Raw genomic sequence first — 24763 nt, forward strand, 5'->3', positions numbered from 1 at the left:
ATTCTTGCACAATAGTATATTGAGCATGTCTTGCTCTATGGGAGACACAAGCCTCTTGTAAGGAACATAACAAGAATTTTTAAAGATGCCACCAAGCACAGATCTACCCTGTAGTTCCTAGATTGACAAACTGGCACAGGCAGTACCACTGAGCACCATCACATGAGGTTTCCTTACAATTTGGGACTGACATAAGGATTTGTGGAATTAAACTAGGGACTACACTGCAGTCCATCCCTGCTTACCACTGGTAGGACAGAGACTATATGGTTCAATCACACATCTTGTGAAACTTGCCCCAAATGGGACTTACTGCTTTTGATCTTTTCTTTGGCCTTGGGTCTGTAAGGAAGAACGTGTCTTCAAACTGTGTAACAATGATAGCATGAGTGCTTTGTCCAGAATGGGAAAACTTGCAGTGAAAGGAGTACATGAGGCCAAATGAGAGCAAGTCAGCTCACAGTCACTGGAGACTGTAACGCTTGACTGCTTGCTGCTGTATTTTAATTGCCTTTCATAGGTTTCCATGACATGCAAGAAAACCCAGTCCCCTGCAGCAGCTCTCGACTTGCATTACCTACCTGTGCTTAACACAGTGGGAAACAAACACCAATTGATTTTTTTCCCCCTCCGCTGTTCCTCTTGCCAGGGGCAACCGTTGGCCCATCCTCTTTTCGTAGGTGATGGAGGAAGAAGGCAGAGCTCCCCGCAGAGCTGACCACACTGCTGGGAGCGAGTGATTGGTGTGCTGCCATCGATGTGTGCACATCGAATAACCCCTATGATGGGCTGTGATTCTTTGTCACACCTCCTGTTTTCAAGCTCTGTTCTAGCATGGTCCCCTCAGCCCTGAGGACTTGCCAACTCCTGCCTTCTTAAGACACTCCAACGGTCTGGTGTCATCTCACCTCTGGCTGATAGTGCCTTCTATCTCATGTTATAAAGTCACCTCCAAAAGGCAGCTGGCAGAAATTTGGGGATGCAGAAACAGTGCAGCTATTGGTTTGTTCATGTTTATATGTCATTTTCTTGGCAGTAGAGTTAGCGCTTGATGTTTGGTAGCATAGTCATGACAACTCACGTTGCAGCATGCAACATTTAGGGAGTATAATATTGTAGCTGTGACATTAGATAACTTAATTTACCTCATGGTTCATAATTTACTTTACACATTGGCATCACAGCCAAGTTTTGTTCAAGAGCAATTCATCTATCCAAAAAATGCTGTTTGTGTTCATTATAAAAGTGTTAGCAAATTTGTTTTAAATTCAGTAATTTAAAAACAAAAAAAGAGTAAAAAAGTCATTGTCTTTGACATTAAATTATTTTTTTTTTTAAATTATATCTGAAGTTTAAGAAGAACATTAATTGCTTCATCTAGTTCAGCAAAGAGCAGAAGAAAACCTCTGGTCACATAGAAGGCTTTGGCCTAAAGCAGGGTTGGATTTTTTTTCTGGGGGTGGTTCCCTTTGTTTTTTGTGTTCACCTTTGGATTTTGATTGGAAAGTGTAATCAGTCGCTGAGATGCAGTAGTATATTGCACACCTGCTCTGTGCCCACACCTAGGGTTGTGTGTGAGAGAGTGTGATGACCTTTAGGTGTCATTTATGAAGATGAGTGAAGAGGGAGTGGAAATTCAGAGGCACAGAAGATCTACTGTGGCTGCTTCAAGCAGAGGGCCCCCACTGACATGCGCCCATGGCCAGGATGCAAACTGCATTTGAGCTGTCAGTTCTTGGCTTCCAGCTCCTGGGCAGAAACATCGGCAATGGCGAGTGGTCCCAAGTGGTCTCTCCCGCTGGGTTTGGTCAGCGCTGTCCCGAGAGAGAGAGAACACAGAGATGTCGTTCATTCTGGGGAGGCTACTCTCAACCCGTAAGGCTTTATTTGCATGCTGTGTGCATGGAGTTTGGGAAGAAAGTCCCCACAAAAATCACAGGCTTTCTTAACCCCGGCTGTGCCAGCAGGCGCTCATGCTGCCCCAGCCGGGGAGCTCCTCGGGCACAGTCCTTGGCTCAGGAGTCACGGCAACCAGCTTTGCACGTAAGGAGAAAATGCGATCGCTGATGAGCAAGGTCCCATGAACGCCAAGGAAAACCATGCCAGGGTGTTTCCTCCGGATCTGACTCATTCTCATTCATGAAGCCAGAGCCAGGCCAGAGCCCTCCCTGGCACTGCACTAGTTTTTTGGTTTATGTGTAATAGCTACAGACCTAAGGGCATGGGAGGCATAAGGCCAGCTTAAACAATAAATACCCTGCTGTGCCTTGCTGCTTAAATAGAGTAATTACTGCCTTACTACATGTGACCCCTCTGTTCCTGTCCCTCTGGCAGTTGTTATTTCATGACTCCCTTTACACAAGGGACATCTGCGCCTCTCTCTGTGACTTACATCTCTCTGTTTGCCACCGTCTCGCTTCCCGTCTTTCTCACTCACTCTGTCTCAATGCGTTTCTGTTTGTCAGTAGCTGACTACCATTTTCTCCTTTTCTCAGTCACTGAAGAATCTCACTTTGTTTGTATTTCTCTCTCCCAGCCACTATGCCTCTCCTCATTCCTCTATTTTTCCTCCATCTATTTTTCTTTCGCTCTCAAGCTTTCCTCATTTTCACCACTTCCCTTGCCATGCTGGTTTTCCTACCTTCCCTCCTCGCTGTAGCATTGTAGCACTAGCTGTCCCTTTGCTCATCTACCATCTGCTGCTCTCCACTGATCTCTTTGCTAAAAACAAGCCTCTTCAACTAAGGGACAGAAAAAAAACGCCAAGCTCATTGGAATCTGTGATGGCTGAGGAGACAGACACTAATAAACAAAAACTTCAAAGTTTTGAATTAAAAAAGAAAAAAATCCCAGCTGGAGGTAAAACAAAAAAATTATGTCAAAGGCTCCCTTAGCTATTTTTGTCTTTCAGAAGCCTGTTCCTATGGAATGTAAGGTGCAGAGGAAAGAAGGAAAGTTAGGTGAGCAAAACCATAAACAATAAATGGAGAGTGCAGAGACAACAAAAACTGCAGTTCAGCATTGGAAGTTGCTACACACAAAAAAACTTCAAATGGCATTTATTGATTTGCAATTTTTTTTATCCCCTCGCATCTTGTTTTAGGCAGAGGAGGGCCCAACAAAGATGCATAACCCCTTCTGCTTTCCCCTCTTCACAACTACAAAGAGGTTTGGAAGGAAAACAAACACAGAAGCAGGATATCTGATGTCTTTCTCCACATACCAAATGCAAACAGATACTTTCAGTAGGTCTGAACTTTCGTTTAAGACCACAACAGTAGTTAAAAAAAAAAAGAGACAACTGAAATAATTTCTTCACAAGAAAGAGCCCAGTATTGGATGCATAAACAGGAGAGGATGGAGCAAAATGTGGCTACCACCTCTGTAGAGTTTGCCCTAGCTTCTGTGCAGAGTTTCTCCTAGCTTCCCCTTTGGAGATGTAGGGAACTAGGGCATGAGGGGAAAGGCCTTTCTGATAGAGCACGTGGCTGAAATCATTGCTGGTCCCTTGACTACCTGAAAGACCTGTCTGCACACAGTACAAGTGGGGTTTCGTCTGGGGGTGTGTCCTTTCTAAGAAAGGAAGAGTTTAGCCTTTGAGTTAAAGAATGGTGGTGTGTGGCAGTACAAGGGACCATTTGTTGGGAAGAACTCATAAATACGTGGGGAGGGTGTAAGTTTGTGTTTCTGCAAACAGAGTGGTATTTTGATATATGAAAATATATAAAGTACATAATATATAAAACACAGAATATAATGTATATATTCTATATATATCATATATAGCATAGGCATGTGTGCACATCAACAGAGGACAATATGCAGAGCCCATGGGGTTGTACAAAGCTATCTCAAAAGGGTGGGGGGAGAGAGGGGCTTCTTGCCAGCAGGCTAGCCTTGCCGAGCAGGCTTTGCTCTTTGGGTTCATTATTTACTTTACTGGGTCCAATTAGGAAGCCAGGGGATAGGAAATGTGGCTGAGGCAAGCGGGCCTTCAAAGCCTTCCTCCTGCACACATCAAAGCCGTCTGCCGCAGATCGCTGTGCTAAAAGGGCTCTGCCAGCTCGGAGCAGCGGCAGGCGCCTGGCTCGCTCTGCTCGGGGTCGTTCCCTGTTGGTTTGATTGTCAAGCCTCCCAGGCTCGTACTCTCTGTCTCCAGCCTCCAGAGCAGAAAGCTCCTCTCTCTGATTTACTGGGACAGAGTAAAGGAGCTACAGCTTGGCAAGATGGTGTTTAATGGGGCTGCAGCAAAAAACCAAGCTAACTATGAACATGTGAAAGGCAAAAAAACCTGCAGGGAAGAAAGTTGCCTGGAGTCGTGGGAAGGGATGCTTCAGGATGAGAAGAGCTGTGCTGCACGAGGTGTCATCCCCCCCAGGGAAACCTGGAAGGCCCCTCACTGGGAAGGGGTTGTACCACACCAGACAAAACAGCCAGGGGACAACCCTTGTCAGACAGGAAGGTTTGGCAGTAGGGTCAGGATTTTGTCCCTGGATGACACGCTCAAGGCAAATGTCTTCTCCTGATGGGAATGGAGTGGCACACTTGCCAGGAGCTGGGAGTCCCTCTCTTCACCTAATAGAATATGTTCATTGTTATCACTACCAAAGAACATTGTCCAAGCCTTCTCCCTCCCTGCTTTGATAAACTGCATGGTGACAACCATCAGCTCCCTGCCAAAGCTGGCTCCTGCATGGAAACATTTGTAAATTCACTCAGTGTATAAAGCTCTGTTCCTGCTCCCCCCCCCCCCCCCTTTGCCTTAGAGGTTAGCGTTAATATGACTCACCTAATCTGGCTGCCAAGGTGAATTAGTGAAAACATCTCTACAGCCCTGTGGAAGATACCACAACCTGACATTTTTCTAACATACTGTGATACATCTTTCCTCTCCCTGATCTGTTCTATGACACCTCAATTTTATATAAATGCTTTTTGTTAGAAATGGTTAATGTACTCTTAGAGGGGACAGGGCTGCGAGCAAAAGGGTCTATCTTGCAAGTGAGAATAGCTGAGTTCTTCTAGCAAAATGTTGATGCCCGGGGTTGAAACAGGCCACCAGTGCAGGGACAAGAACAGTGCTACCACTATTTCAGCGAGTGACTGTCACAGAAACTTCCCCTGAAGTGTTATGCTCATATCTTTGTCCTGGAGCAGGGGAATGAGGAGCTGAATAGCCCTATTGATGTCTTTGGCATGCCCTTTAAAGCAAAAGCCCTCCCTTTCACTCATTCCCAGAGAGCTCCACTGGGTAAAACAGCAGCTCATCATCTCTTGGGAAGGGTTGTGTGTAGCTGTGAAAGCTCTCCTGCCGGACATGGTGCACGGTTTAGATTTTAAGTGCACGTACATATCGGGGAGAAGCTGAAAAACATCTTTCCTTTCTTACCAAGGCCCAAAGTATGCACCCTTTTAGGATACTTTAGAGCTCCATTGGTGTGGTTCTCTGACAGACAGACTTAACAGCACCCTTAATGAGGGTGCCACTCCATTAGAGCTGGTAAGTCACCCTCAACCCTCTTTTCATTACTGTGACAGTCTTGTGACAAGGGCAAATTGCAGGAGAAGCAAGTCCCACTTGGAATGAACCCTGTGTATAAACAAGGCGGAATTGCAGAGCAAATGATTTGCAAAGCAGAGGCAAATTACATTTTAACCTTTTCTTTGTGAGTCTTTCCCTGATGTCTGATTAACTTTCCAGTCAACTGGCTGACCTACCGACTGGGAGTGCTGTTGTAAAAGGAGGGGAGTGTTGGTTGTCAGCTCAAATTGGGGGTGGGGTTTTCAAAGAGCAGGTAGCTCTTTAGCTATTAGCAGGTAGCTGTATGTGATAAGATGATCTGGGAATTAAAAGAGTTCCCCACCAAAAATGAATCATGCTATGGCAAAACCACAAACAGTGTATTGGCTGTACAGACAGCAGCACAGCACAGAAGTTGCGATGCCATCCTTTTGCGATGCCATCCTTCATCTGCATTCAGCCATGGTAACAGCTCGTCTGAAATGCTTTGTTCGGTTTGGGGTGTTGCACTTCCAGAAATATGTGAACTTGTCAGAGAGCTCTAAAAGGAAAGAGCAAGAATGATCAAGGGTCTAAAAAAAACCTCGCCTATAGAGAAAGGTTGAAAGACCTGGCCGGCCGTGTTCAGCCCAAAAAAAAAAAGAAAAGACGACAACTGAGGGAGGAACATAAGTGATTTAAAAGTTGATAAAAGGCTATTGCAGAGAAGGAGGGAATGATTTGTTCTTTTTGTCTATAGTGACTAAGACAAAAATAATAGCTTTAAATTGCAGCAAGGGAGACTCAGGTCAAGCTTCAGGGAACTGCTCCAGTGGTAAGGACAGTGAAGCACGGGAACAGGTCATCTGGAGCAGCTGCAGAGTCTCTGCTGCTGGAGGGGCAGAGGATGACTGTCTTCCTGACATGACCCATGTGTCCTGCCTTGAGGTTGGGAAGGGGCTAGATGGTGACTGAAGTCCCCTCCAGTACTATAACTCACCTAACTCTAGTCCCACAGGAGTTAAGATTTCCTAACATATTAATGAGTTACAGCGAAAAAAAGCACCTGTGAAAATCCCACCCTGCTTCCTTCTCCACTGGCTCTCCAGAGCATCAGTCCCAGTACACAGATTGCGAGCCGTGTCTCAGAGCACTGAGTGGGCAACAGGAGCCAACTGTGCCTCCCTACCTTGTAAAATACACTGCTGCCATGCAGTAAGGCCCTTCAGCAGACTGTTAGGGGATGCAGAAACCTTGGTAAGTTTTAGACATAGCAGTGAGATTTCCACTCACCTGAACATCTGGTAGGAGCTAGAAAAGGGACTGCTGGTTAGCCCCGCTGAAAGAGAGGGGAAACCTTGGCTTTGCATGAGTTTAATAGGTACACTGCTGTTTTCATGCTGAGTCTCCGTGACAGGGGGTCGTTTTACCCTACAATGGTTCTGAAAATTGCCGGGGGGAAATTAAAAAGGCAAAAATAATTGTGTGAGGGACAGAGTTCTGAGCAGATTTTGAAGTTGCTGAAGTCCCTGTCTCTGATGCAGAAGGGAAATGCACACAGCTGGCATCCCCAGTCTGACCTGGCCAACACGCTGCAGCAAACCTGTGTCTGTGTGGTGGGACTCATTGCAGGTGGCTCCACAGTACCTTTAGCTCCAGAGATGGGGCTTACCATCAGAGCCGAGGACAACAGCCCTGTCCTCACTATTTGAACTCCATCAAACAACTTAGGTGAAGTGGGCAGGGTTTCAGAAGTGCTCAGCACCTATCAAGCAGAAAATGTCTTCTGGGCAGAGAGTTGCTTTGGAAAATCTGACCACTCTGTGAGCAACATGAATGGGAGCCCTTGTGAGCTGACCTTTTTTTGTTGTTTTGTTTTGTTTTTTTTTTTAAATCTGGCTTTCGCCCTTTGAGGGTTGGGGAATGTTTTCTCTAAACATACACAGGCACGCAGCTGGGGCTTGTGGCTTTACATGCTGCAGATCAGTGCTTGCAGCCCTCTCAGAGGAGGGAAGCATCTCCCTTCACACTGCTGCCAATGTGGTTCAGATTCTTTCCAGGAGGAGCTATACTTTGCTTTCCAAAGGAATAGGGTAGATATACTAATCCTAATATTTCATGCTTCCCTGGCACTTTTCATCCAACAATTCTAATGTGTTTTACATGGGTTAACCTCACCGCCCTTCTCTGACCAGGAGGTGATGGGAGAGGGGGCCTATTATCTGCAGTTCGCAGAGGGAGAGCAGTGGAGTGACTCACCCAAGGTCATACAGTGAATTAAAAGCAAGGCCACAGACCTCCCCTGATTCCTGCCCTGGGCTGTAACCCCAACGCTCAAGTCGCTGCTTTCAGAAACGTGTTAGAGAGGCAGCACGGTTTAAATATGTAATTTCGTATGTACAGTAGATCAGGGCTTCGTGATGATTATTGGTCTCTGTGGATCAAATTACACTTTGTTTCTCTCAGTTTGCCCGTGTTTAACGGTAGCTCAATCTGATCGATGGCATTTCAGGGTGGTGGTTGCTCTGAGAGACAGAAAGACGTTTTTCACAGTTTCGCAGTGGAGAAAAGGGTGCTGAAAACACACCACCCTGTCTGAGGACCGAGCTGGCCCTGAACCAGCCCATCAGCCACAGGCCGACTAACCTCCCCTGGTAATCAGCCATCACACCAATGAACTTACTCTGGTCTCACCTGGTGGAGATTTTGCTTCTTGGCCTGGACAGCCTGTGAGATGAAACACTTTGATACTGCTTGTATGCTTCCTTCCAGATTTTCAGAACCCAAGTTTTCCATAACTAAATAAAATGCTAGTATCTTCCTGATATGGCTTCTGAAATAACTTTAAAAATGCTCATGACTGTTGTTTATTTTCAGAATCCCTGTTGTGATTGTTCCTCCATAGCAATTAAGCAGAAAGCTTCCCAAATCTGAATGCCTAACAGAGCCACCATCTGTGTTTTTCCATCCTACCAGGCAGAGAGTTTGAAGGCGAGGAAGAGTATCTGGAGATCCTAGGGATCACGCGAGAGCAATCGGGCAAATATGAATGCAAAGCTGCCAACGAGGTTGCTTCAGCAGACGTCAAGCAAGTCCGGGTCACTGTGAACTGTGAGTATATCGCAACTGGAGTGGGTCAATGGGGAGAGCTTTGCCCGCCGGCAGGGGTGACTTAAGGATAAATAGAGAAGCTTTTCTGGGCATATATTATGTGATCTGAAGGCGGGGGGAGCGCTGAGGAAACTATCTGCAATCAGACACTTATCGCAGGGTATAGTTTGTGCTTTAAGTGTGGTAATATATAAGAAAAGAAAGAAAATGAGAGAGAGAGAGAAAAAAAAAAGAGAAGAGCTGCAAGTTGCCCCTGTCTCTCCCCTCAGAAACGCTGGCAATGCCTTGTTTTCACTCATTGTTATTCAGGAGAAGAGTAGCATGAAGAGAAGCTTCAGCAAGGCAGCAAGGAAAGATAAGGGAGGGTTCAGACGGCTGAGAGCAAACACCCGCCTGCCTGTACCCAGCCATCTCAGCAGTGCCTACATGGGTTTCACAGCCCAGGGGCCTGGGGGGACGTGTGGTAGAGACGTGTTAATGAGAGGGTGCAAAAACTTGACTTTTATGCTGGTTTTATGTCATTAGCATAAAGCCCTCTCTAAGAGACCCTCTGTGCACCAATGCAATGCAGAAAGGGGTTTGACCAAAGGATACGGCAATCCACTGAAAAATACTGAGAGGCACAGTTAGCTCCGTGGCTTACATGCACACCTATGTACAAGTGGGGTGTGGATCCCATCACCCGTATATGCTTAGACTGATATCCACTTCACTCTGCTGGTGTGCTCCTCTCACAGTGACACAAGATATTTCAGACTTTTGTTACTCTTATAATCTTACGTGTGTATATGTCGACCTCCATATTTGTATGGCTCATATTTGGCACTGGCATGATTTAAAGTGAATATCCCTATCTACCTTCTCTGTTTCCTTGTTTGGAGGCTAATACCTCTGCAGCAGGGATGAATGAATGGGAGGTGTATCCTCTCATGACCTTCTTCAGTTTACACACGAGAATATTAACTTAAACTGAAATTGAAGAGTGTTACAGACATGATTCAGGGTGCATGTGCATATGCATGGCCTTAATTCATGGGTAGCACTCTTGGGGAGTGGGTTAGGGCAGAGAGCTGAAGGCAACAAGTGCTTCAGCCCATCCCAGTCTAATTTGCCACCACAGGTGATTTTAGCACATTTTAATACCATTCTTGCTCTTTGTCTCTTTTTTTCCCTTTGGGCCATCACATCAGATCAACTTGTCTGTCTTGCTTAGACATCAAGGTTATAGGGTCCCTGTAGCATCTTCAGAATACACGGAGTTTTTTATAATTCCCATAGAAGTTGGGTGGCAGTGGTTTAATACCAGCTGCTTCAAGGGCCAAACCTAGCATTAATGTGAAACTATAGTAGCAGATTTTCTGCACTAAAACTGGTAAGGGTTTTTTCCTGTCAAAAACAGCTGAGTTTATAAACCCGAGACATTCCACGAGAAGCAATTAATATTTTCAAATATTTCTGTGAAACATAATTTCAACGATGGTTGAAACAGATTGTTTGTATAAAGTCAGAATGTTTGATTTTGACTTAGTTTCAACTCATAATAACTATGCTACAGTAAGATCTTAAACATCTTTGCTGTTGGAATATATGAAAATATAATGTGGTAGAGTATTGTAATATTCTTATGTGGCCCAATTTGTAATGTAAGCAACTTCTAAATTCCTTCAGGACATCTTTCAAAACAAAGGGAAAAAAATCTAAGAGGTCATGAGGGCTGTGCACAGGAAAAAAATCAGTCCTGTTTGGGGAATGAAAGCTAGACATTTGCATACATCTTTCCTTATTGTGCTTTGTTAACTACACCACAAAGCAGCAGAAAGTGCAAAAACTTCAGTAAGTTTGAAAAATGCAACCTGCCCAACCTCAGGAGCTTCCTGGCCATCTCTTTTCATTCGCTGACACCGTGGATGGAGCACGCAGCTTGTAAGCCCGGACTGCAGGAGGGAGCATCCTCGCTTTGCTTTGGTCTCACACTACCACCTTCAGGCTTCCTGAGAAATGGCCCTTGCACATCACAGACAGGGAAACTGAGGCCTGGGCAAGAGCAGAGAGAAAACAACTAAAGGGAACCCACTTCTGGCTTCCCCGGCAGCAAACAGCTAAGCACAGAGTGGCTGCTTTCTGGGTACAACAGGCTGGTTTGTTCAGGGCCACCGCCTGTGACTTCTCTTAAGAGAGCACTGCAGCAAGCAGACTGCCCTTCGCGGGGCAAAGCTCTGCCCTCAGAGCCAGCAGGGCCTTTACAAAAGTGTTGCCAGCTGAGGTATGGCTTTTCCACATCTGGGCTCTTTCCTTTGAAAAGCCAAGGAGGGAGGCTAAGGCAGGAACTGCTCAGAGCAAGGGGCTGGGCTCCCTGGCAGCAGCCCAGGGAGCACAGGGCTGCCGGGGTCATTTTCTAGGCCCATAGAAAGGTGCTCATTCATTTTCTGGCTCACCGCTTCTGCTGGATTCAATGAAATGGAAAAGGTTTGTCTCACTGCAGGCAGCAAGATCTACTGCTCGAACCAAAAAATCGAAGAAGGATGCTTAAAAAATCACCTTCGCTATCCTTTTATTACCCCTCCTCCTTTCTGAATTAAAATATTTACGTGAACCCACAGCCTTTGAATGTAGGATCCTATTTATGTACACTTATTAATATTTATGATGTTAGAGGGCGCACTGCAATATCCCTAAAGCCCTGCATAAAATCCCGATTAAGGTCAGGAAAGGGATCACATTGAGATGGCTAATGTGTTCACAAACAAACTTCTTTCCATACATTTTCCACACAGAATTATTTTTTCTTTGACTAACGCAATCCATTTTGATTCTTTTTTTTTGCCTTTCAGTGCTGGGATGGATACAGATGTCAGAGCTGTACTCTGTACACGCAGAGTGTGCGTTATGGTAACTTGAGTCTCAGCAAAGTAGCCATCTGAGTTGCAGCCCTGTAATCTCAGGGTATGCAAGTATTAGTGATGAGAGACAAGGCACTTATTCCCTGATCCCTCTCAGCAGCCAGGTGGAAATAATTCTGCCTTTTAACATGTAAAGCTTGTCGCTTAACATTTTGAACATGGGGCTGGGATTGAAGCTGTCAGTGCCTACCCTACCCAGCACCCAGCCAGCACTGAGACCTAGGTCCAGCGGAGCACACCTATATGTTCCCCAAGTTTTGTTTGCCCGTGGAACAGCTCTCAGGCTTCAAAGTAAGCAGAGGTGGGAGCACCGTGCTGGGCTGAGGACAAGCTTCACACAGAGCAGTCATGAGCAAGCACTCTTGGAGTTGTGACAAAGCATGATGTCCAGGAAGGTTTGGGCAGAATTTGTAACCTTAGACACCTAAGGAAAGTGCCTCAACAAGTGGTCTGGCTCTAAAAGTTCCACTCACAGCTCCTCAAAATCTCTTCCCTTTTAAGCTGTGAATGTATTTGTCTCATACATGTAGCCTCAGTCCTTTCCTTTCTTATTAGTTTTGACACAGAGGTTGTATGAAAAATAATTTTCATGCTAGTGTTAAATTCCTACTTTATTCCTTTTACTTTTGCTGTCTTCCTTTACCCTTGATGAAGTATTTCTCTCATCTTCTTGTCTCTGATGAGCCCATGTGAACTAGAGATCCACAGGTAAATATTCATAAATTACAGAAGTCCATCATTAACCTTAACTCTGCCTGCGTATGCCTATGCATTTATGACAGAACGTTATTCAGTGTCGCTGAAGAGAAGCACGCATAAGGAGTGATGCTAACACAGTGTATTAGGGAGAGTTCAAAGAGTAGGTATTCTCCAGAGGAGCAGGGGAGAGCACGTGCCACAGCAAACAGCAGCTGTGGGCCTCCACCACCCGAATGGTTTGCATGAGGAAGCCAGCCTTGACATAGTTTCACTGTTTCTTTCCACCTGGAAATGTGTGAAGTGACCATGTGTTTCCTTCCTGCAGACCCTCCCACCATCACAGAGTCCAAGAGCAATGAAGCGGCCACAGGACGACAAGCCTTACTCCGGTGCGAGGCATCAGCAGTGCCCACGCCTGATTTCGAGTGGTACAGAGATGATACCAGGTAAGACCTTTAGCTCACCTCTTCCCTTCTCTCCTTTTCAGTTCACTCAATAGAGGATCCTTAGAGAATCACGTATTGTACTCCCCAACTCTTCTCCCCAAACAGTTTGCTCTTCACAAGCGATATAAGTCTTGGTGGTCCCATCAGACTCAGCATAGCCAGCATGGTCAAGGCTGGAGGAGGCAATCCCTCTCTAAGCTGGGGATGCTGAAGGAAGTGCAGAGGATGGAACTCTTGCCTTTAAATCCTTTATGGGCCAATACACAATTAAGACCGATACTGCTTTCTTCCTGACAATGTTAATGCGTTAAATAGCCCATGATACAGCCAAAAAAGTAGGCAGTGTTAGTCTCCAAGTAGATAATGCCATTATAGATGCCTTCATCTAGGGGAAGGTGCTGCTGAGGTACAGGATTCCCCCATCTGGGTGGCTCCTAGTTTTGCATATGAGAGAAGATAAGAAGAGAAAAGGGATCTGTCACTTACACCTGAGCATTTACCTGGCATTAAGAAGGTTGTGTTATTATCCTAGTTTTTAACCTGGCCCATGTGCACAGGCCCACAGGTGACTCAGCTTTTGTATATGCACATATAGGAACACATGAATTGGTGTGTTGCACTAAAAGCCTTTTCTTCAAGTATGGACTAGTACTCAGCTGCCCATGGTGTGTTCATTTCCAAGTATAAGTCAGTCCTGGGTAAAGGTTTCCTCCCTCTCCCTCAGCTTTTGTTGCTTCTCCACTGCTTTACCTGTGGCATTTCTCCCCACTGTGCTCCTTCTTCCTTTCATTGACTCCTTCTACTTTCCGTCGCTGCCTTCTTTGGCCTCTTTCTTCTCATGTCTCTTTCCTGCCTCCCTCCATCTTCACCTGCTGGTGGGGCTGGATGACTGGTTTACCACCTGCTGGGCAGTGATTTCCTTCCTGATACACAACTACCATTGCAGTATACACCTCTTCTCCCATCTTCCCAGGATAAACAGCGCCAACGGTCTGGAGATAAAGAGCACGGGGAGCCAGTCTCTGCTGATGGTGGCCAACGTCACCGAGGAACACTATGGGAACTACACCTGCGTGGCTGCCAACAAGCTGGGAGTCACAAATGCCAGCCTATACCTTTACAGTAAGTATGGGAGAGGGTGAAGGGAGGTCTGTATCACTGTTGCAAAGACCAGGCTGTGTAGGAAGCACACAGTGACCAAAACTCGGGAAAGCATCCATTTGCCACCCCCACATCCCCAGGCCTCCAGCCATGAACTGGCTTTCAGCGCTCTGCTTCAGATACCTACATTTCTGACCATGAAACACAAACACAGCCAAATTACAAGGTTTACAGTCCAGCCCTTTGATTGACTTTCTTTGCTGAAGTCAGATTTTGTTAAAATAATAAAAACGTGTTTGTTTTAAACCTGGAAACAAAAAACCCTTTAGAATGACAGCCTCTTTAATAAGGAGACAGAAGGCCAGGGCTCAGAGGGTCCGTGACAGCTGAGAAATGACAAGTAATTCAGAGAGATGGAGAGAACTAGCCACTGAGCCTGAGGAGAACAAGAGAGAGTCAAGAAAAAGAGAAATTAGTTTGAAAATGGAAGGGAAAGAAGTGGGAAAAGACAGAATGATTTAAAGGGGTGTACCATAGGGAACATGGAGGAAAAGGTAATCAGCAGATGAAATATGGAATAAACTTCCTTGGATCTCATTCTGCTACCTTTCAGTTGCTGAGTTTGTCGTAGTAAGTATAAACAGAGAGAAGTTGGGACTAGACCAAACTCCAGAGCAGAGTTACCTGCTGGTTCTGAATTTTGCAGCTGATTAAAACCTGACCCTTAACGGAGCCCCTGCCCCTCACCTACCACCCATGCACATGTACAAACTGTGATGTATTCAAAATTCAGTTCCTGATTCCAGGTCCAAAACTTGGGCTCGACGTGGACCACACATTATTATTGCCACTAGAAATAGACTGCAGCAGAATGACCCACTCACATGAATGGACACATAGACACAAAAGCGACTTAGGGCTGTATTCCTCTAACAGTCCCAAACTGAATTACAACACTCAGGCCATGACCTGCATGTCCTTTTAAAGAGAAAAAAGATAAGCTGTGAAGCAGTCTTAATATGGCACGCAGTTTAGTCTAGTTTCTCTCTGTGTGGTCAGATTAATCAAACCACCAGAAAAGCAATGTTTTGGTTTGGTTATTTTTTAACAGATGTAGTGCAAAAGGATAAATCTGTTGGCATTCTTTGTTTACCACCTCTGAATTTTGTTATGGCAGTTTGAATTTTTGCAAAATTTGGGTGTATTCTGTGGTTGGTTTTTTTTTCTAAAGAGCAGATATTATTATGAAAGAACATATATTTGATCTCCTGTAGCATTGCAGCACAGAAAGCAAATTTCTACTTTGAAAGTCTTTTCACCCTGGTCTTGTGACTGTCATGAGATTCAAATAAAATCCTCAGGCAGCAATCTGGAACACAATTTTCAAATACTCCAGATTTGTTCTTGCTGATATTAATATAATGCTAAGTTTAGAATCCATTATTTGTGGCTGAATTCTAAATTTGGCCCTCTCTGTTGGTTCCTGTTACACAGATGAGCTGAAATGCATCTCTGAAACAAAATATAAGATGAAATTCAATAATGTATGTATGCACACGTGATTTTAGCTGGGGGGTTGGTTTTGCTAGAAAAGCGTTTTGCGTGACTTCAGAACTTCACCTCAAAGGATCTCAAAGGATTTGCTAGCAATGAATATTTTAACATCACAAGTTATTTAGAAATGGGTGAGTGTTATTAGCACCATTTTGCAGTAGGAAACTAAGGTACAGAGTGAAGAAGTGGTTTACCCATGGTCATAAAATGAGTGGCAGAACCTGTAAGAGACCCAGGGAGATCTTGCAAAGTTGCTGTTAACTATTCCAGGAGGAAATGTGGCGATTATTAAAGATGAGTTGCAACAGCAAGGGTCCTATTTTAGCCTCCTTTCAACGTGCAAGAGTGAAACTTTCCTTCTCTCGAGTTGTTGGATTTTGTTTATCATTTTTACCTTAGAAATTCAAGGCCTATTTATGCTGGAAAACACTAGAGAACTTCACAAGAGCCAGAAGAATGGAAGTGCAGGAGCTGAGAGAAATTTGATGATTTTCAGTGGACTGTTTCTAACTTTTATTTTTGTTGCTTAGTTAATCCTTATTTCTTCAGTGTGCAATTGCTTCATATGGTTTCAAGAAATCTCTGTTCTCCTTCTAGTTAGTGTGGAAGAGAGAAAGAGAGAGTAAAAAAAATAAATTCAGGCAGACTACAGCTGGTATTTCTAAGGTTAAGAAACCAGAGGGGAAAAGAGTGAAGGGAATCCAGCCTCATAAAGATAATGAAAGCAGCTGAAAAAATCTCCAAGCCCAGATGAAAAAAATGCTGTAGTGATCACACAGATCACACAGTAGCTGAAATAACAGGTAATACACACTCCCAGCCACACACCCAGGCAGAAAAATAAAGCAGTGCCAAGTTTTTGCAAGGTACAGCAGATGCTCAGATACTTGGGAGTGTTTTTGATCCCTAGAATCAGAGATTTTATTTCTTTTTTAAATAGAGAACAAGCTCACTGTAGGGCAGCATCCCACTAGGGAGGCAGATACAGTGATGATTCCTCAATACCCCATTGCAGCACAAAAAAGAATGGCAGCCAGGAGTGAAGAAACAACCAGAGAGTTAATAATGAGGTACCAGCAGCTTTGCCTGAGGTGGAGGGCAGAAAGGGAGCTAGCAAAATGATGTGGAAGAACAGTTTAGCAATAGAGAAAAATGGGTGACTACAATTCCAGAAAATCTCAGCCAGCATTGAAAAACTCTGGGACAGACCGAATGCCTTAGATGTCAATGCCATAGACAGAAGATGCATTAAAATACAAAAGCAACTCCCCTGAGCTGTATGAATAGATAACTAGTGATCTTCCTTAAAGGATGTAGCAGCAGGATTGCCTGCTGTAGGTGGCGAGATTTATACCCTTCACTCCTGGAGACTGAGTTTACAACAACATAAAAATGGCCGTACCAAAGGTCTGTCTAACCCAGGAACCTGTCTCCAGGGGCAATATGGAATATGTTCGCAGAGAGGGTGCTCAGTTACAGTTTGATGATACAACTGATATCTAATATCTTGCTGCCATCCCTTCCTCCCCCATCCTTTTTCTCACCCCTTTCTCTGCCAGGTGCTTTTGTTGTTTCCCCTGTTCTGGTACTCAGTGAACCACACTCTGAGCCAGTTCAACCTGCTAAACCAGAGCCCAAAGCGCCCCCAAACGTTTTCTTTTGTTGTACTGAGCTGAATTAGTTCAGGGAAGGGCTCAACAAGCACCAGAGCCCATGCAAGAGGAGTAGCCGTATCACACATCTGTAGATATGAGGAGTTGGGAGGCTGGACCTCAGTAAGCCAGGAGATTGATTCAGCTCTGCAGAGCCTACAAAGAGGGTTTGTAACCCCCAAGCACAAAATACTGTGAGACTTAGGAAAAGGCCAGTAACCTTCATGAGTGTGCTAATCTCCGTGAAAATTACCTGACAGAGAGGCCAAGCCAGAGCTGCCATCACAAAGCAACAGAGGTGAAAAGTAGTGCTACAACTGAAGGGAAAGGGTTTTTTTTTCCTTAGTGGACTATTAGGACTGGACTCCTAATAAAGGCGGGAGAGAACTTGTTTTATATTCATTCCACTCAGCTAACAGTGCTATGAGAAGCATTATGAGTAAAAGCCACAATTTGTACCTTAACCCGTGCTACACAGATATATATATATGTGCATACACATCTGCCGTACAAGCATATAGGTACATACATTTATGTGTACATGAGTATGTATACATCCGCATGCACCTGTGTGATGTATAAGCGAGCACACACACTCCAACAGGCACACAGAAGCAGGCACGGCACGTGGTGCATTCTAGCAAGGCAGAGAAAAGAAATGAAATTTTTTCCAAACTAGTTGACTTGTGCCTCCCACAGAGCTAGCCCATCCCAGAGGATAAACCAGGAGACAACAGGGCAGTGTTGCACATCCTTATGCAGTCCTGCTGGCTAAATTGTCCCAATTACAGGCCACTGCCAACTCAGCAGGTCCCCTGCCGCATCCTCTGTGGCTTGCATCCTCTGCTCCCTTCAGGGAGTAAGGAATGGTGGAGGTGAAGCAGCAGCTGGCAAGGCCCCTGCCAATTAGAAGCAGCAGCAGACAGGATCCCACCCCTGCCTCCCCCAGAGGCTTCAGGTAGAGTTATCATTTCAGTCCAGCAGTTTTAATCCCAGTGAGAGGCACATTCCGAAGAAGAGCTGGCACTTGGCTCTAACTTGCCGTTATTTGTTAGCGCCCCAGCACAAGCGCTGCCCGTGTGCACACCCTTACACCCCGTCTCCTCTCTGCCCACGCTTTGATGTACCTGAGCATTTGCTTAGGGTGGTTGCTGCTAGGGTTTGGAGCATTAACTGTGCCCGAAATCTCTCCTAGTGGCTCTTAGTGCAGTGCCTGTGTTTTGCCAGGGGCTGGCAATAACGGGGAGACTGGGAAGAGGAGGAAAGTGGTTGGGGTGATAGCCAGATGGGGCAAGGCCGAGCCACTGCTGATGAGCCAGGGTGGAGCAATAAAGCCAGCACGCAGCGAGTGAGGGGAACAGAGGCAGAGTCCTTGAACAGAAAGCAGCATGATAATGAGGCCGTAGTGCTTTGCTTTAACCGCTTATGCTGTGCAGTCTGCAGCCTGCTGTGCAGGAAGAAGGTAAAGGGGAGTTGAGTTATTTAACCAAACTAAGTAACAAGGAAGTCATGTCAGCACAACAGCCTGCTTTCGCAGAACAATAGTCCCCTGTTGCTACATAAACACAGAGATCGAGGCTAGTCGTGTATTTTCTACGACAGAGACAATCTCCCCCGTGCTTGCTGTGGATTCGAACAGCTCCATTTCCACCATGAGGGCAGGAGATCTGCCAGTGTCACTAGGATGGGCCTGACCTGCTACATCCTCGTGGGCTCCAGTGAGTCAGAAACTAGCTCCTTGCAGCAGGGATGCTGTATAAAGAGCATTGGCCTCCAAATAGCTGAGCCTGGGTAGATCAGAGAATAATAGTGGACTACCAATGTATCCTGCCAAGCTCTATGTCCATCAGCAGTGATCTTAGCACCATCCTTACAGGTAAGCCAGGAGACAACTCATTGCTCCAGGCCTATCAGCTGTTGCATAGTGGCATATCTCTACTGCTAAATGTCTACTTACTGATCAGTCCATAAGTGGGAACTTGTCTCAGTCAGTACGAGGCATCCAGCAAGCTCTGAAGGTAATGAAAGGAGACCCAGTGATCAGAGTCAGGCCGGGGGAGGGCTTGTATTCTTGGTTCTGCTTCTGGCTCTGCCAACAGTTCAGCATTTGACCTTGGGCAAATTGCTTCCTTGCTCCATGCATCAACTGCACGATCTCTAAAATGGTATTAACACTACTGGTAGCCACAGACTGAAGTTTCTGACACTGCTTTCCCTCAGTTTCTGTGCAATTCTTTTGAGATCCTTGTGTGGAAGAAGCAAAGCGTGAAGCCAGCAGTGACATATAACAAAGTTATGCTGTGACGTATAATGAGGACGCATTGTAAAATCCCTACAACCAAAACAGCAGGCTCTGCATACAACTAGAGGTTGATGGGTCTGCAAAACCTCTGTTCCCATTAGAAGACAAAAGCTCAAAAGAAGCAGAATGCCCTTGAGGATTCACCAGGGTGACTGCTCCCATGCTCAAATCCTCAGGGGATCTGTCACTGTCAAGAAATCCATTGTGGAGAAGGTTGTGGGGAGGCAGCAACAACCCATGGGGGACTTCCATAACTCACCTCTCTGCCAAGACTAGCTTCCAGCCAGAGGAGTAGCTAAGAGGAGCTGTAGTGTGATGACATGAGTGGTCTTGAAAGTCAGAGGGGAGATATGGCCCATCAACTCCAATTACCTTCACTGCAGGTGGTTAATCCCTCTTGCTGTGTGGATATTATTTGTTTAGTTTTTCAAATGACTTCTCTCTGACTCCCAGTCCCAGGGGATGCTGATGTGTATTAGGTGTGTTGCTAGCAAAATGCTCTGTATATGAAACCTACTCTAGTTCATCTAATTTGGTGATGGACAACTCCATCAGGTTTGTATCTGCTGCTTGCTTGGTGTGAAAAGTGGCTTTTCCTTTTCTCCTGCATGTTGCTTATTGTTTTTTTTCCCCCCTTAGAACGAGTTTTACCCACACTCCCCAATCCTTTTCCAGGTCAGTATATGTTTTATGTTGAAGTAGCTCTTTAGCCGGGTCATTCTCCATCATCCTGACAAATGCTCAGAGTTAGATATGGGCAAAACAGCTCAGAAATGCAGGAAAATAAGGGCTTTCCCTTCTCGTCTACACGTCATTTGGTCTCCTTTGCTTACCTTCTTCATCCTTCCCCTTTCCCTCTCCCTTTTTAAAAAAACAATCAACTAAACAGCAACAACCTTAGCCAAGCTTTGAGTCATGACATTGTGTTCTCACCCAGGTTTGGACAGTCTTCAGTGAGGTTCAATTTGTCTGCAGACCTATTCCTAATATATATTCTCATCCTAAGCTGTCTCTGCCAACATGTTGTGATTCGGATCAAAAGCATAAGCAGACCTAAAATTTTGCAGAGGGAAAAGGAAGAAGCTAAAGATTAAATTGCTACCAGGATGTTTTTTCACTCTAGTTGTATGAACGATTCACGGTGAAACACTTTGTTTTCTCATTCCTCTGTCACACACCCCCAAGTCTGTCAGTCACATAGTGAGGTGTTTCTGTCTGCTTTATTGCAAGAGAAGAAGGTATGAAGGCAAAACAGACTCTGAGTATTTTTCCTGTCTCTGTGCTGTCCAAGCATGCCTCAGGTCCAGGCAGGGCAGCCCCAACATCCATGCAAGATTCCATCAGGTTTGGATGCGACATTGAGATTCTGAAAAAATGCGGAGACTGGACACTTCCAGAAAGCAGGCAACAGCGGCTGGAAGCAGTGTTTGAAACTAAATCAACAATAAGGCAGACAGTCCCCATATTCACTTAAAAAATCTTGGCCTAGGGCACCTTAGTATCTTTGTTTTACCTCACATGATGAAGATGCACTCAACTCAGGGGATGTTCAGAGGCCTAAACAGTTAATGTCTGTGCAGAGCTTTGGAGTAGAGTATTATTACAAACCCATGTTGTTTTGCAAAAGGGCACCTACCCAAGTAAAGCACCTGCAGGTACTCCCATAAAAGAACAATAAATGCTGGGTGTTACACCAGCTCCGTTTAACTACTCTACTCTTTCAAATCAAGCTCTGCTCTTGGCAACTTATTCAGGCTCAGGATGTAGTCACAATTGCCTATTTAAAAGGCAAATCCACAAATACAATTAAAGAAAAGTACCTACAAAAAAAGGAGGGGGGAGGGAGGGGAGAAATCAAGCTACCATTAAAATTAAATCCCAGAGAGTGATTTGTAAATAACATTCAAGGAGCTGAGAAAGGGAGTAAAGTAGGCCATTGGGAACCTAGTGTGGAAAAATAAATCCAATTAAACACCATTATCGTATGTATTGCAAATGAAACTTGTGCTTGGATATGAAATTAAAGTTGCTGAGGCTGTTTGGGATGTACGGTTTTGAGGAGTTTTCCAATTTTGGATGTTCTTTTTTAAGCAGAATTTTCAATGACAAATATTTTTGTCTGATGGAAAACCCAGGGCTTTTTCTTTTTATGATTATTTTTATTATATATCCTTAAATTCCACAGGCAGGCAGTGTTAATTTTTTTCATAGCCAGTTCTGTTTACAGCTGGTTTTGAATTAGTAGCCCATTAAGCTAAATGATAAAGCAAAAACTGCAAGTGAGCAAGGCCAGGTTTTCCATACCAAATACCCCTCCCAATCAAGCTGCCAAGGCCATCCTGCACAGCTTTAGTCAATCCTTTAAAACACTTCCCCCTCTGTCTTTGAAGTTGTTATTTTTTTTTTCCTTTTACTGTTCCCCAGTCTCCTGAGATCACCTTGAAGGACATCCTGGTGTGACATCACTTCTGTGAGGAGTCTCCACGAATTTGTGGTGCCAAATGCTAGAATATTTCCAGTGACCCAGGATACATAAAGAGGATTTTGCAGAGGGAGAAAATAGAATTTAAATACTCTGGACCTCATTTGTTTTCTGAAAGCCCCTACCAGCTTCTCCAATGTGGGTGTTCAGCACAGATATTGGCACTTATCTCAAAGTTTGCTTTTACTTTGCTGTTCACCTTCAAAGAAATCTTAGGCATAAAATTTTCTTGTTAGACCTTTTTCCCCTCTGTGAGTTGATGTTCTGAGATGCAGTCCTCAGCTCTCAAATAAGCCTCTCCTCAATGACCAGAATCACAGCCTCCTCCCTCTTTCTCCCTCAATTTCCACTTCTCTTAAGCCTCAGTAACACTTCCCTGCCCTGTGGGGTTTTTTGAGCATTAATTTAAACGGAAGGTGTTTTGAGATGAAGAACACTGTAGTCATGCTAAGCATTGCTATCATTAGCTAGCTGCTGTGGAAACATCTTGCTTTTAGGCAGGCTGGAGACTCAGAAGCAGCCCATTTGACTAAACACATGGGACTTGAATTTGATGAGACAGTTTCCTAAAAGGCTGGTGGCACCCAGCTGATTCAGCTCTCAACTGAATTGTCCTTGGTAAATTTTCCAGCCCTCCTGATTTTGCAGCCAGGTACTCAAAATGCCCTGAAATGTCTTCTGGGATGATGCTACGTCATCACATCTTACTGTCTGCATTGAAACATCATGTTATAATGGGATGACACAAGACCTGGCTGTCACAAAGGTAGCCTTACTGCATCATCAGGTGGCTTTTCAAAAGGGTTTTCTTCTGGAAAAGGAGAATTTGCTGATTCCACACCACACCTGCCAACAACAGGGCAAGTGGGATCACTGTTGAACCTCAAAGGGATCTGTCACAAGTATGGCACTTGCTCCATCTCTGTCCTCCGTTGTCCCTTGTCCTCAGACCTTTGAACATAGACTCCCTCCCTCATGATTAGCACCTAGTGTCCACATCAGAATGGCTTAGCCAGACTGTGGGCTTCAAAATCCATGAGTCTTCTTCACAGGAGTTTTGTGATGAGGGCTTACCACAGACTAACCAGGGGCTTTCTTGGCATGGTTAGCTTGAATGTCCTGGGAGCTCTGCAACGGGGATGCCATGTTTCCCAGAAAGCAGCACATCCAGAACTGGCCATGGGGCATCAAGTATGCCAGTATCTGGGACCTCATCAGACAAAGTCATGGCCATCAACAGAGTGACAAAAGATTTATAGCAATAGTGTGTTCATAACTAGCAGAGGGGGAGGGAAATGGAGAATGAGCAGTCCTGTCTTTCTGCCAAAATGCGCACTGATCGGAGAATGACCCTGTATGACTGTAGATCATAGCTAGTCTGTGTTTAGCTGTAGCCTGTGTAGCTTGTTCTGTCACTAATGCCTTCATTGGGTGGGTGGGAGCTGGGGGAAGGGAGACAAGAGATGTCCATTTGGGTCTGATGACCAGAGTGCGAAACAGAACATCTTGCTCTCTAATACCTTCTCAGACCTTTTCCTAGCTGTGGAGAAGAGAGTTCACTTGTTGCAGTGGTCACCTCCACCCACCCCTGCTCCCCTTTTCATTTTCTGTAGTGCATGGCCATGTCAGTCCTGCTGAGAAGGCAGTTCTTGTGTCAGCGGGGTCTGCTTTGGCAAAAGGATGAATATCTGAATATTTCGAAGATAAGGAGAGAAGCATGGGGGAAAACATCCAAGAGTACAGATTGTAAAGGATCAACACATTATGGGGGTCTGCTGACTAGGCAGTGGTGTGGGAACGGTCCACAGAAACCAGCCCTCCCAGCACAGTTTGGCCAACTAAAAAAAACGGTCTGTCTCTGGAATCCTCTTCACTGAGGCCAGAGGGTGCTTTCTCAGCTGGGCTCCAAGAAAGGGTCAGTGAAAACACAAGCCTTCACAGCCACTGAAACAAACTAGTTGGCAGAGCTGGGGAAATTGTAGCACAAACAGGTCAAAATAGCCAATCTCATCCTATTGTGATCCTGACATAGAAACTACCACCAGAAAAAAAATAATAGCCATAACAGGTCAAAATAGCCAATCTCATCCTATTGTGATCCTGACATAGAAACTACCACCAGAAAAAAAATAATAGCCATAGGGACTGAGCATAGGAGGGCGTGAATAGTGCCATGTGAAAATCTGGTATTTCCCTATAGTCTCAGGCATTCAGGGGCCATAGTTCAGCTGTACTACTCACTGTGCTGTGACATGTGCCTGACTACTTGGAGTATGCCTCTCTTCCCTGAAAGCAGGCTGAGCCCTGGGCATCAGCATCTGATAACGCCCATGACTCTGGGTGGGAAGCACAACTTACGTCTCTCCTTGCTTCCTGCTGGCGATTCCCAGCTAGATTTTCCAAAGAGATCATTCTCCATTTGGTGAGTGCAGAAGGGGGTGGCATTGCAGGGTTGATGCTCAACCAGGCCAAGCTCCTCTTGCTGCCTGGGGTCAATGTCTGTCCCTGCCATGTCTGCAGGCACTGAAGGCTGGGATCCCGTTGGGTGCCAAGCCTGCAGGGATTCAGGCCAAGCGAACAGGAAAGACAGGACAGGGTGATGGCAGAAAGCAACGTCATATTAATTGTCTCTTGCTATTTCAGAGGCGCCAGGCAAGGGATGACATTGTATCTTATTTTGAGCATGTGGTTAAAAGTAGATAAAATCAAAGTCAGAGGTGATGATGGTGCCTTCCAAAAGGGGTAGTAGGGATGTAGCTGGAAACAGCATCTTAGGGAAAAAAAGAAATGCCAAGAATTATTTCCACTGCAGCTACTAGCATCGCTTGACGGGTTTTTCTGGATAGCAACAGACATTTTGTGTTTGCTGAGATTGCTTAAAAAAACCAAACAACTGTTCTGGTTCTTCCCCCCCAAAAAAACCATAAAGAAAAGAAACCAGCTTTCTTAAAGAAAAAAGAGAGACACAGGGGAAAAGAGAGAGAAATGGCTTTATTGCTTGATCTGTTTCTGTACT

General features: G+C 45.1%; 1 protein-coding gene across 2 annotated transcripts in view; it reads left to right on the plus strand.

Annotated features, from left to right (window-relative positions):
* LSAMP (limbic system associated membrane protein) overlaps positions 1–24763 on the plus strand; it is a 313903-nt gene that overhangs the window by 275406 nt on the left and 13734 nt on the right. The window contains exons 4-7 of one of the 2 annotated variants that reach the window (XM_074155709.1): positions 8477–8611; positions 12536–12656; positions 13630–13778; positions 19905–19940. In XM_074155709.1, the coding sequence (XP_074011810.1) occupies positions 8477–8611; positions 12536–12656; positions 13630–13778; positions 19905–19940 (441 nt within the window). The remainder of the gene's footprint in view (positions 1–8476; positions 8612–12535; positions 12657–13629; positions 13779–19904; positions 19941–24763) is intronic. The other variant, XM_074156510.1, reaches the window with a different exon arrangement.

The sequence above is a fragment of the Numenius arquata genome, chromosome 1 (assembly GCF_964106895.1).
Source record: "Numenius arquata chromosome 1, bNumArq3.hap1.1, whole genome shotgun sequence".
Classification (NCBI taxonomy): domain Eukaryota; kingdom Metazoa; phylum Chordata; class Aves; order Charadriiformes; family Scolopacidae; genus Numenius; species Numenius arquata.